Source organism: Trichoplax adhaerens, genomic scaffold (genome assembly GCF_000150275.1).
Source record: "Trichoplax adhaerens TRIADscaffold_8 genomic scaffold, whole genome shotgun sequence".
In the NCBI taxonomy this organism is placed as follows: domain Eukaryota; kingdom Metazoa; phylum Placozoa; class Uniplacotomia; order Trichoplacea; family Trichoplacidae; genus Trichoplax; species Trichoplax adhaerens.
The window spans coordinates 937,837-951,840 of NW_002060950.1; the positions used below are offsets into that span (position 1 = coordinate 937,837).

General features: G+C 34.5%; 2 protein-coding genes across 2 annotated transcripts; one reads left to right on the forward strand and one right to left on the reverse strand.

Moving 5' to 3' along the window:
* Positions 1 to 403: 403 nt before the first annotated feature.
* Positions 404 to 3,791, forward strand: TRIADDRAFT_58522 (uncharacterized protein; the record flags this gene model as incomplete). Its single annotated transcript, XM_002114528.1, has 4 exons — positions 404 to 743; positions 807 to 2,903; positions 2,989 to 3,036; positions 3,706 to 3,791. The coding sequence occupies 4 exons, from the start codon at positions 404 to 406 to the stop codon at positions 3,789 to 3,791; spliced, it is 2,571 nt and encodes an 856-aa protein (XP_002114564.1).
* Positions 3,792 to 8,311: 4,520 nt separating this feature from the next.
* TRIADDRAFT_58523 (uncharacterized protein) lies at positions 8,312 to 9,442 on the reverse strand (the record flags this gene model as incomplete). The annotated part of the gene is made up of 4 exons (XM_002114697.1): positions 8,312 to 8,458; positions 8,659 to 8,782; positions 9,018 to 9,216; positions 9,379 to 9,442. 4 exons carry the CDS (start codon positions 9,440 to 9,442, stop codon positions 8,312 to 8,314), a joined length of 534 nt encoding a protein of 177 aa, XP_002114733.1.
* Positions 9,443 to 14,004: the final 4,562 nt, after the last annotated feature.

Here is a 14,004-nt window from a genome sequence, read left to right on the forward strand (position 1 = left end):
TATTTGGTAATTCTTCCATGGTATAATGAATGCAACATCTTTACGAATATCACTCCAATAATGCTATTATTCTCTATTCTCTTATTATAATCGCTATGTAAGGTGAATGTTGTATACTAAGAACTACTAATTAATTTAGAACTGCAGAATTTAGAGAATAAATAATCATTTCATCATTATGTTTATCGTTACTTTTGTATTTTCTGGCATATGTGTTATATAGATCGTATTGCAGTAAAATATATTGCGTTGACATATGGTTTAGAGACAAAGAAATAACTTTAAATGAAACGATCATATCGATCATTTGGAAAGCTATTTAAGGTTGTAGTTTCTGTCGAATAGAGCATTAGTGTCTACTTCCGCAATCTCATGCTCTCAATTTTTTGTTGTATATTGAAACATGCCGAAGGAATCTATCAAACTGACTGTTCCTGATGAAATCCAATCTGTTTACCGAAAAGGTGTGAAATTTCAGCAAGAAGGAAATGATGAACAGGCGCTATTCTATTACAAAAATGCTATTACAAGAATCCAATCCATATCCAAGAATAGTGATAATAATCACCTTCACCTTGAACTTGATATTTATATCGAAATGACTGATTGCTACATAAATCAATATGAATTGATGGAAGCCGGCAAATGGAATGGAAAAGCAGAGAAATTTGCCAAGCAACTACAAGATGAAGTGAAAATTTCAAATTGCTTAGATAGGCAGGGGCGTATTAAACGATTGCAAGGTAATTTGAATGAAGCTTTAAGTGATTTGAACAAATCGCTTGAAAATAAATTAAAACATTTAGGAACTGAAGATATCAGTATCAGTTATACTTATCACAACATTGGAAGTGTCTATGGTGATCAAGGCAAATATGGTGATGCTCTATTAATGCATAACAAATCACTCAAGATTAGACTAGCACAACTTGGTGATAATCATCCTGAAGTTGCTATAACATATGACAATATTGCTCTTGTCTATGGTAATCAAGGCAAGTACGATGAAGCTCTGTCAATGCATAACAAATCGCTCAAGATTAGGCTTACACAAATTGGCGATAATTATCCAATTATTGCTACAACATATAACAACATTGCGCTTGTTTATGATGATCAAGGCAAGCATGATGATGCTCTATCAATGTATAAAAAATCACTCAAGATTCAAAAAGCACAACTTGGTGATAATCATCCAAGTATTGCTTTAACGTATAACAGCATTGCACTTGTCTATATTGATCAAGGCAAGTATGATAGCGCTCTATCATTATGCAATAAATCACTCAAGATTCAGCTAGCACAACTTAGTAACAATCATCCAAGTATTGCTGAAACATATAACAACATTGCAAGTGTCTATAATCGTCAAATTAAGCATGATAACGCTCTATCAATGTATAACCAATCACTCAAGATTCGACTAGTACAATTTAGTGACAACCATCTAAGTATTGCTGCAACATATAATAAAATTGCAAATATTCACAAAGATCAAGGCAAATATGATGACGCTTTATCAATGCATAAAAAATCACTCAAGATTCAATTAGCGCAACTTGGTGACAATCATCGTGATATTGCTACAACATATAACGACATTGCAAATGTCCATTATCATCAAGGCAAGTATGATGACGCTCTATCAGTATATAACAAATCGCTTAAGATTATACTAACACAACTTGACGATAATCATCCAATTATTGCCACGATATATTACAACATTGCAAATGCTTATGCTGATCAAGGCAACTATGATGAAGCTTTATTAATGTATAATAAATCACTTAAAATTCGAAAAGCTATTCTTACTGATAAGTATCCAAGCATTGCTAAAACATATGACAACATTGGAAATGTGTATGATGGTCAAGACAAGTATGATGGCATTCTACCAATGTATAATAAATCATTCAAGATTAGACAAACTAATCTTGGCCATAAGCGTGCACGTATTACGACAACATATAACAACGTTGCTCTTGTCTATGATGATCAAGGCAAGCATGATGACGCTCTTTCAGTGTATACTAAATCACTCAAGATTAGATTAGCACAGTTTGATGGCGATTATCCAAATGTTGCTACAACATACAACAATATTGCGCTTGTCCATGCTGATCAAGGCAAGTATGATAACGCTTTATCAATGTTGAATAAATCGCTGGAGATTAAATTAGCAAGACTTGGTGGCAATCATCCTGATATTGCTATAATATATAACAACATTGCACTTGTCTATATAGATCAAAAGAAGTATAATGATGCTCTATCAATGTGTAATAAATCACTCCAGATTCAACTAGCACAACTTGGTAACAATCATATCGATGTTGCTACAACATATAACTACATTGCAAATATCTATCATCATCAAAGCAAGTATGATGACGCACTATCAATGTATAATAAATCACTCAAGATTAGACTAACAAAGCTTGGTGATAATCATTCAAGTATTGCCTCCACATATATCAACATTGCAAGTGTCTATCATCATCAACGCAAGTATGATAACGCTCTAATAGTATTGAATAAATCACTGAAAATTACATTAGCAAAACTTGGTGATAATCATCCAAGTATTGCTGCAATATATAATAATATTGCAAACGCCTATCAAGAGCAAAAGAAATACGACGATGCTCTACTCATGTATAACAAGTCATTGCAAGTTTCTTTAGCAACAGTCGGTGAGAATCATCTTAATACTGAGCAATCCTATCGAAATCAAGCTATAGTTCATCATCAACAGTCGAACTATAGTCAAGCAATAGCATTCTATCGAAAGTCTAGCAATACTCTACGCAATCTCTACGGAGAAAATCATCCGCAAATCCTCCTCAATGCGAAGCAGATTGCTGAATGTTCCAAACAACTGCAAGAAAACAAAGATACAGGTAATCAATCAGCTATCCTACCATTCCACACCATCATCAGGTGACTAGTGCATTTTAGTGCTAACTTTCTTATTTTGGTCAATAGAAAAAGAAAATAAAAATAAAAATAAAAATGAAAAAGAAGAAGTAGATGGTAAGTCTATATACAGTATTAAATCAAAGCACTATTAAGCTTAGTTGGAAGGACAAGTTGAAAGTAAAATCGAGTAGCGATAGTTTTAGTTGTTTTTTTAATTTTGGAATGAAAGTTATCGTATTTTTTTGTCAAAATACGATATTATCTTGGATTAATTCTACCCATACTAGAGTTACAATCAATTGCAACCAATAATTCGACCATAGAGGATCTAATCATTCAAACTTATTAAAATACTATTTTGTTTTTGGTCTCTCTTTCCACTAATCGTTCAGAGGAATAGTGCTTGAAGTATTTCGTTTAGAAAGAGAAATAACTTATGTGAAATGCTACCTGTTGTCTGCATAGCAACACTTCTGTTACGAATAAAATGAGCATTGAAGTAGCGATACGAGTATATGATTAAAACTCTCCCAAACAATAAGACAACAAGGTCATTTTGAGTTATTGTGCTAGTTGTGAAAAGAATATTATTTCTTTTCATCGAAATGCATCGATCATTCTTCACAAAATAAGGCTTGAAAAGGATCGTATCAGCAATTAAATGATCTCAAACAGAAAATTAGTTATACACATATGCAATATAAAAGTTAAACAATATCTGTTTGAACCGATGTAGATTAGTTACACAGTAAAGATGTAACCACTATATCATTTATTTTGCAGATACTCCTGATAGCATTGGCATTGGCATTGGCAATCATCAAGGATCATTTCATTTAAAGACGGTATCTGATTGCATTTCTCGTTAAAATAAAAGAATAAAAGTACATGTGGTGAGTGGAAATCTATATAATATAAGTTGATATTATACATTCAGTTTTATCATTCACTAAATGCGAGGACCGAATATCTAATATCTATTGTAGATGCTGCTGAATCACGTTCAATAACATAGATAATACAGTGCAGTGCAGTAGTTATATAAAGATATTTTACAGCAGATAGAAACAAAGTTATACCTTATTTTCATGCAGTATGATAGTTATTGGATCTCGCAAAGCATCAGGGAAGATACGTGTATGAATAACATCTCATTCTTAATTCTCTCTATATCTTCACTACCCCTTGTATCACTTTTTGGAGATTGCAAATAGAATTGGTATAGATTGCACAAGAATGGCTGCAATTCAGATCTATCCATCGATATTGATATAATCAAAGGTCGAGAGTGAGATTTTCGATCGAACAAAGAAATTTTTCGATATGTGGTTTCTAGAGAGTTATCCGAACGTTGCTATTGATCAACTTAAGGCAGTTTTGAAACGAATAGATGGAATGATATCATTTCAGTTATTATCTCTACTAAAAAATGAAAAGCATTTTTACGTTATGACATATTCACTATGGTTATATTATTGTCTTTGAAATAATAGTTATTTACAGATTGAAAAAATTGATTAAAAATTATTAGTCCTATTGTAACGAAAAAGTATTCGTATACAAAATTGTAACCGATATTTTATATTATCCAATAATTACTTGGAATCAATTTAGCTGCACTTATTCATACATGAAGTAAAATCATTTAAATAATTTGCACATTTTACAGTCTGTGCTAGTAATTAAGTAATATACTCTTAATTTATATATCAATTATAATGTGCAGTTGCACAACACCATACGAAATTAGAGGCGAAAGTAAACTACACTTTATTTGTTTAATTGATCAGCAATTTATTCCAATTAACTTATTTCTTACTTTGCCTTTTCTTTTGTACGTATGTTCGAGCCTGGTTATATCGGTTTTAACAGATCCCCAAAATTAATAAATCCTTTTACTTTTTCAAATAATGTGAATTATTGTCATTATATAATAAGAGATTCTGCAGTTAACATTGAGAACATAAACTGTGTACGTCGATTCATTGTCATAGTAGTGAAGCTAGTAGCTTTTATCAGTGCATATTCTCAATCAGTCACTTTCACTGAAACAGTGATAACTAATTTAACGAGAAAATCCTCTTCATTTCCACATGCTTCTGTTCTTGACGCTTGTACGCTTATATAATTATATATAATTCAGCGACGATAAAGATATAGATTATGTTAAATTACTCTCTTACAACAATGAAATAGGAAATACCAATACAGGTTCAGAGAATTAATACAGAATACCTTCTACTAGATGTTGCTTATACTACTATAATCTTATGCAATCAATCTACAGTACAATAGATATGTAAAGGCTATCTAATCGCTACATGACAACAGGAAATACCAAGATTTAATGTCGACCCAAGGTACAATTAAGGCAGTCCATTGCCTTGTCTTCACGATCAATATTATATTTGCTTTATCATCTTATAGGTACTATTTTGTAATCATTTCATGAGTAGGCATGGTTTTTGTGAATTCCTCTAATATTTATTCATATTCGCAGTCAGTAACCTGTAGTGCATTTATCCATTATCTGGACTTAAACTGCTGCTTTACCTAATCACCTTCGAAACCGATTTCATTTATGCACATAAGCTACTATATATTCAGTAACTAAGTAATTCACTTACCCATTGTCTGAAAGATTAGTATCAAGATATTCTTTGACAGAAACCATTGCTTTATTTACAGTAGTCGAATTACAGTAGAGATCAGTTTTATTTACATATATAGGCTACTATACGTATATACTTGCATCAATAGCTCAATAATCTCTTGCCTAGGAGATTAAGATATTTTCGACGGAAACTAGTGTATTGCTTTGTCTGATCAAGCTGAAGATCGATTTCATTGATATTTATAAGCATATTCATTAAACAGTAATACACTAATCTCTTGCCTGGACGATTCATACGAGGAGATTTTCTTAAACGATTTAATGGAAAATTATTGCCTTGTCTAATTGATTTACTATGGATTCTCGAAAGTAACTGGAATGATGTATTCAGCTATGCTATTTAGTTTTTTTATGCTAGTGCTTGATATCAGGAAGCTTTCTAAGTGAAAATTATTACCTTTTCTTGGTCAATTTAAGGACTAATTTCACTCGTATTAGTGAATACCTGCAGAAGTTATAGATTAATCATCGAAATTAGAGGAAAAATATATTCTGCTGTCTTGTTTGATTTTCTGATTCTGGAAGCTTTCAAACTGGAAATTGTTGCTTTGTCTGGTTAATTCAAGGTCTAATTCTATTCGTGGTAGGAGAACACTTGTAAAAGTTGTAGATTATCGAAAATAACTATTTGGTTTTCATGTGTCAGTGATGGATATCAGAAAGCTTTCTAACCCAATATTATCGCCTCATGTGGTCGATTTAAGAGCTTATTTCACTCATGATGGAAGAATACAGTAGTTATAGATTGTGAAAAGTAACTTGAACGCTATATTCTGTACTATTTCATTTTTCTTGTGCTACTAACTGCGAAAACCATTATCTTATCTCGTCAATTTAAGCGTTAATTTCATTTATAATAGGAAAATGTAGTACCGTAGTTATAGATTGCCAAAAGTAACTTGAAAGATGTTTCTGCGGAATTGCAGTATCGTTTATTGATCATTTATTTAAGGAGTTATTTCCTCGATCGGAAATCTGAATTTGTTACAGTACTGTATCCGATCGACTTCTTTATAAATAAAATGAAAGATCAGACTACCGTAGTTGTGCTTTACTATAAAAATATAATTTCAAATATTTCGCTCTTGTATGAAAGGCATATCTAGCCCAATTGTGATATTATAATTTATAACATGCATATCATAATCTGTAGGTTTAAACATGGAATATTAGAAGAAAATCCATGGCAATCTTCTAGTAGTCCATGGTTTAAACCACGAGTACGAAGCACGAATTTGATTTGCACCCTTTCCTCCAGCATGGGTTAGGTTCAGCTTTTAACTTTACGCGTGATTGGTTGCTACTTCAGAGCCTTCAGCTTGATAATAAATTTAGTATAGTTAGGCTTCAGAAAGTTAACCTTAAGCTACCTTATAAGACAGAAATGGTATGAGTTGAATAAAATGTAGTCTGCAGAGCTTACATTATTCTTGAAATAACATTTCGTATGGTAGCATTGTATCTTCAGCGGAGTAGAATCTAAATGGTATCTTATTATGACGTAAGTAACTCGCCCCTGTAAAGCTAGATGTACTAAGCTGTGGGTTACCAGTTTTTGTTAAATATGTGATAACAAATTCATTATAAGTAATAGCCCAAGTTCACCACTTTTGTTTATCATAGGATGAAGTATTAGGATTGATATGTACTAACTAGTAACTGATCAACTACTCTAACACGCATTGCGTGATGTATGAGGATAACAAACTTTTGTATAAAGGTAGGCCTAAAGATTCAAAGCTCAGTCACATCTAGTATATTTACTACTCTGATGTACAGTATATACATTTCTCTTGTTTCTTAACTTTGTAACTACTAATACCGATCTGGATTGTAAATGAAATTCATTAAACAATCTCAAAAACGGTTAATTAGCAATATTCGAAAAATGAACTCGTTTTGAGCTATAGGTTATCCTATCGTTTAGTGTATTAGTTGTAAAATATTAATTAATGGATATTAAGAAAGTTCTATACTTCAATTTTACTCATCCAAGCGATAAATAAAATGACAGAGTTGCTAATAATTATTGTAAACAATAACCCAATCAGGAGCTGGTGGTTTATGGGTCATTATTGAATCAATGGAAACGTATACTAGCTTCAGGGTGAAAAATCATTTAGTTAACTGTAAGCACGATTACAGCACAATCATATAGCCATGATTAAACAGGTTGAAACATTTCAAATTTATTCATATTTGGACTCGTATCGCAATTGTTATGAATTCAAAAATCCTATTGGATATTACTGTATATACTTTGAAATGAGCGCATTGCTATATCGACATTATGATATTCTTCAACAGACAGTCATACAGTAGACAGGGTACATTTATCATTACAATAAATGTGATGGCAGATCCTTGTATTAAATTAATTAATTCATTATAATTATTAATAATTGACTTAAATTTCCTTCCATATCTATTGTAGTCTTAACGACGATGCACACTTTCCAAAAGTGGACATGTCGTACTATAATCATCGCATAGAAAGTTACGTTGAAGTATTGCCTTAGAGCTTGTTATTTAATCCTTTATATAAGGACAGAGAATACATAGTAACATACAATATATATTGAGAAGAATGATTACAGTCTTTATACAAAAGTATGGAAAAAAGAGATTATTGCAAGATAGGACAGTAATGTATGTTTAAGTTTGACTTACAAATTTCACAGATTTAGTATGTATTGCATAGTTGTTATCTTAATATCAAATATAGACATCATGGACATTTTTGGCTAATACTTTTTTACGACAGATAGGACATTCATTTTTACGTTTAAGAGCGATCTTTAGGCAAGAACTACAAAATATATGGCCACATACAGTCGATTGTAGCGTACGTGTTTTCTTGATCTAAGGAAAGGAAAGAGTTTAAATTTATGATGTAGCAGCGTAACCTATTGGTAGCATGCAGGATACGAGTGAATTATTTTACTGATTGGAAGCAGTAACAAGGTAGCGTTATCAATATGAAATAGTAATAAATTATCACTCGACCAACAGAACAGCAATGTAATTACTTTCGTAGTAGCAAAATTTGTCTAGCTACCAACCTGGCTATAGCTTTCTTTACATATTGGACATTCGATAACTGGTGAGGGCGAGGTATTGTCATTGACACTATTTAATGGTTGTGATGAAGGTGAAGACCAATGTTGATTGACTGAAGTTAGTTTACTATATAAAATAGGATAATAGTGGTATGTTTTATTGTGTATTTTTTTAGGTTAGGCGTTACATTAACTGCATCAGGTAGGTTTCGATATAGTAGAACTGATGCTAGTTGTTAGCAGTTACTATTGACTTTAATTGAATTCGTTCTGTATTATTAGAAGGCTACTACAACAATGTTGGTAACATCTATGCTAGTAGCTGTGACTACGTTCCGCACTGTAGATAAGAGTGTGATTACCTGCTAGTACGATTCGTTCTTTCTGAGGTATTAATTACATTAGTATCTTCTTCTGTATCGCTAATAATAATAATGGAGTGATCTCGTTCTGTATGCTCTTGTCCAGGTTCACGATCTCTTATCCTTGCCCTTTTACGTGATGCTTTGATCGGAGTATCGCTTTTGGTTAGGTCAATAATTGGTTGATTACTGTTCCCAACTATTGCAATTTACAATATGTTGTCAAAATGAATCCATTCATTATTGATTTTGAAAGAAACTTTGATAGGCTAAACAGTGAAATAATCTATACTCTTATTCATAGTTACTAATTAGTTGGGTTTTACTTTATTTATTGGAATTAAAATGGCTATACGTGTACCTTCGGCACAGTCCAAATTGATCGGGCTTACTTCATGAGTTACGATACGTCGACGTTTCGACATGCCAGAATAGCGAATGGCTTGCATCTAATTAATGGTAAAATTATAGAGGCACTAGCCACTTTTTACATTAGATCTATAAATTAATACGGTCTGGTAGGATAGCCAGTGTTTCCGCCAAGTTTGCTACGCATTTGATAGAAATAGATGGATATTGGAGAGGGTATGAAATGCTGTGAGAGAAGAAAAATTGATGTAGAGTAAATCAGCAAATTTACTTTATTGGTATAGTAGCTATGTAAAAGTAATCAATCACTTGTGCAGTATAAGTTTTCAATCTGTTGATAATGTATGCATACCGTAACTATTATTTTATTTATTTGTCATGCAATTTGCTACCAAGGGGCAATTATTATGATCCTATCATAAATAATTTCTCATGATGACTTATCGATTTTGATTTATCATCATTGTAGTTAGTGAAAGTAGTAAAGTCTGTCAACTTTAATGTGGCTACTAAATTGACGAGGATAACGAATGTAATACGTTGAGAATTTCAAGTATTTGGAAAAGGAAGGAAGGAAAGAAATTTGGAATTTAGTTCATGGTTATCTACTACGCGTATTCAAAAAAATATAGTATTTTCTTTTCAAGTCAATGTATGGCATTGGTAATTAAACAGACGTAGAATCAAAGGCTGTCATTGAAACCGAAAGCCATAAAGACAAGCAATCAGGAAACTAGATTGTTATTAACTTGCGTAGATATACGAACTGTAGGTCTTGTGAATGAAAGTAGAAAACAGTTGGCTTTGATTGTCGTTAGTACAAGAGTAAATACGTCGATAAAGTCTTTCATTTGCAATGGATGGAAGGGAAGTGATTCCATGGGCTGTTGCCATTCTGTAGGATAGTGGATACTCTACTTTGTCATCAAGAAACCAACTTGTATAGTAAATCACTGACACGCAATTGTGTGTGGGTACAGTACTCTTCTCCTTCAGTTCACCTGACAGGATGATCGATTTTGGGGCATGGATAACTAACCAACCCATTGGATTCATTGCTCAGTTGACTTTACTTTCTTACTGATGATGGTAACAACTCGATGATGATAGACTACTTGATAAAGGAATATTTCATTGTTGATTGTTTGGCTGGCAAGGATAAAGTAGACTTATACAGCCATAGCGTATCAGGTAGTGTCCATTAGAGTTCTGTCATCATTTCAATGATACTCTATTGCGGTAGTACAATCTATCAATAGGATCCATGCCGGGATGGCGTATTTTTCAACCAAGCGAACGTTTACTACCCATTTGCCGGCGCCCATCCAATTCGGTATGTCGATGATTGTACTGTATGACATTGCCAATCGGCATCATCATGGATACAATATCAAGATGGCAGAGGTAAAACTTACCGTGATGGTGTAATTTGGGCGGTAGCGATAAAATGCCAATTTGGTGGCTGAATATTCTTGGGATTCTTGCTGCAGTCAGTCGTGTTATGCAATCAAGGGAAAGTTGTTTCTTTTTGCACTAAATCAGTCCGAGTCGCAACTTGTCTTGGAGATTTGAATTTGAAAGGAGAAACTATGGTAACCACGGAATGACTGACTGACTGACTTTACTATGGCAATGATAAGCGATTACCGTAAAAGCCTACTCCAGCGCGGTGAGCTGTCCAGTACCGTACTGTACTGTACTGTACAGTATGCGCCGAGTACTACAGTCCCGTACACTACGGTACTGTACCGTATATTTACAGTGAACACTGAATCGGGGTACTGTACACTGTACACTGTACAGTACACTACTAGTACTGTACTGGAGTGAACAACTGTACCACAAACGACCTTAACCGTCAACGACTGACTGGTTGACCGGCACTTTCTACTCAGTACAAAGTACTCATACTGACAGTACAGTACTGTAGTTGACTGTACAGTATTATCGAATCAGAACAGGATCTGGAGTGAAGAACTGTACCACAAACGACGTCAACCGTCAACCAGTCAGTCAGTCATTGACTGGTTGACGGTTGACCTGCACTTTCCACCCTGTACAGTGTACAGTACAAAGTACTCATACTGACAGTAGTTGACGGTACTATCGAATCAGAAGAACACGCACCACAAACAATGTCAACCGTCATGACTGACTGGATGACCTGCACTTTCTACCCTGTGCAGTGTACAGTACAAGTACTCATACTGACAGTAGTTGACGGTACTATCGAATCAGAACAGGATCTGGATTGAAGAACTGTACCACAAACGACGTCAACCGTCAACCAGTCAGTCAATCATTGACTGGTTGACGGTTGACCTGCACTTTCCACCCTGTACACTGTACAGTACAAAGTACTCATACTGACAGTAGTTGACGGTACTATCGAATCAGAAGAACACGCACCACAAACAATGTCAACCGTCATGACTGACTGGATGACCTGCACTTTCTACCCTGTGCAGTGTACAGTACAAGTACTCATACTGATAGTAGTTGACGGTACTATCGAATCAGAACAGGATCTGGATTGAAGAACTGTACCACAAACGACGTCAACCGTCAACCAGTCAGTCAATCATTGACTGGTTGACGGTTGACCTGCACTTTCCACCCTGTACAGTACAAAGTACTCATACTGACAGTAGTTGACGGTACTGTACTATCGAATCCAGAACAGGATCACTGCAAGGTTAAACCCGTCACTAGCAAATCATTGTTGCGTCAAGAAAGCTCTTTGACATGATAAATCATTCTTGAATTTCGTTTTGAGTTAAGGTTCCATCGCGGCAACTATCCGTCATACAGTCTCCTTTTCGCGACAATGCTGTATAGTTGTACAGGGTGTCTCATCAAAAATGACCGACGATTGAAATTATGTGAAAACACAATTTCAACACCAAATTAGACAAATTGAGTATCAGTCTATTGTAAAGAAGACGCTTTACAGTACGGTCGAATGATTTTTATCCAGGACTGGACACGACACACTACACACTAGTATAGCGAATTCACTTCGATGGCAAGATGGCGTCGAAAATTGCTAATTGCTAACACTCATGTTGAAAATCGATATGTACAGGCAGGAGGATGTCTTTGGGCCTGATTTAGCCTACACAGCTTATTTTCCTTAGCACTGCCACCCAAGTTAATCCTGCGCTATAGTACAGTACACGAATACAGCATATAGTACTGTACTGTAGACGGCAAAATGTCATCAGCCCCAGATGATCAAGCCTTGTTACACTTACCTTGTGTCTCTTTGCAATTCTTAGGCACATATTTTTCGCTCATGACTTCTTATGTAGTCACTATGATCGACTGTTGAATACTGTACTAGTATACAGTACAGTCTCTTTTGTTAGATAGTCCTTGCTCGAGGCATAAATAAAACTAACAAAAGACCTCCAATAGGCAGGGAGCAGTCCCTGAAGATGGCTCAACATCAAGAAAAAGCGTTCTGCTGTATTCCACGAATATAGACAAATGCAGCCAGCACTAGAGTAACTACTGTATACTATAGAGGTAACGGAAAAGTAGTCGTGGCCTCCTTAAGAATAATTATAATACTATAGACAAATGCAGCAGTAGAATCACTACTGTATACAGTACTGTAGAGGTAAAGGAAAAGTAGACATGGCCTCCTCAAGAATAACATAGACAAATGCAGCAGTGGAGGAACTACTGTATACTGTAGAAGTAATGGAAAAGTAGTCTTGGCCTCCTCCATAATCATAATAATATAGATAAATGCTGCAGTAAAGTCATTACTGTATACTGTAGAGGTAATGGAAAGGTAGACATGGCCTCCTCGATAATAATAATAATAATATAGACAAATGCAGCAGTAGAGGTAATGGAAAAGTAGTCGTGGCCTCCTCGATAATAATAATAATATAGACAAATGCAGCAGTAGAGGAACAAATGTATACTGTAGAGGTAATGGAAAAGTAGTCATGGCCTCCTCCATAATAATATAGACAAATGCAACAGTAGAGGAACAAATGTATACTGTAGAGGTAATGGAAAAGTAGTCATGGCCTCCTCCATAATAATATAGACAAATGCAACAGTAGAGGAACTAATGTATACTGTAGAGGTAATGGAAAAGTAGTCATGGTCTCCTCCATAATAATATAGACAAATGCAGCAGTAGAGGAACTAGTGTATACTGTAGAGGTAATGGAAAAGTAGTCGTGGCCTCCTCCATAATAATATAGACAAATGCAGCAGTAGAGGAACTAATGTATACTGTAGAGGTAATGGAAAAGTAGTCATGGCCTCCTGGATAATAATATAGACAAATGCAACAGTAAAGGAACTAGTGTATACTGTAGAGGTAATGGAAAAGTAGTCATGGCCTCCTGGATAATAAGAATAATAATATAGACAAATGCAACAGTAAAGGAACTAGTGTATACTGTAGCGGTAATGGAAAAGTAGTCATGGCCTCCTGGAAAATAAAAATCATAATATAGACAAATGCAGCAGTAGAGGAACTACTGAACAGAAATGCTGGAAGAGAAAGCGTTCTATTGTACTGTATTCGACAAATGCAGCTCTACAGTCACTAATGTAGTGCATACTGTACTCAGTAGAGGTAATGGAAAAGTGA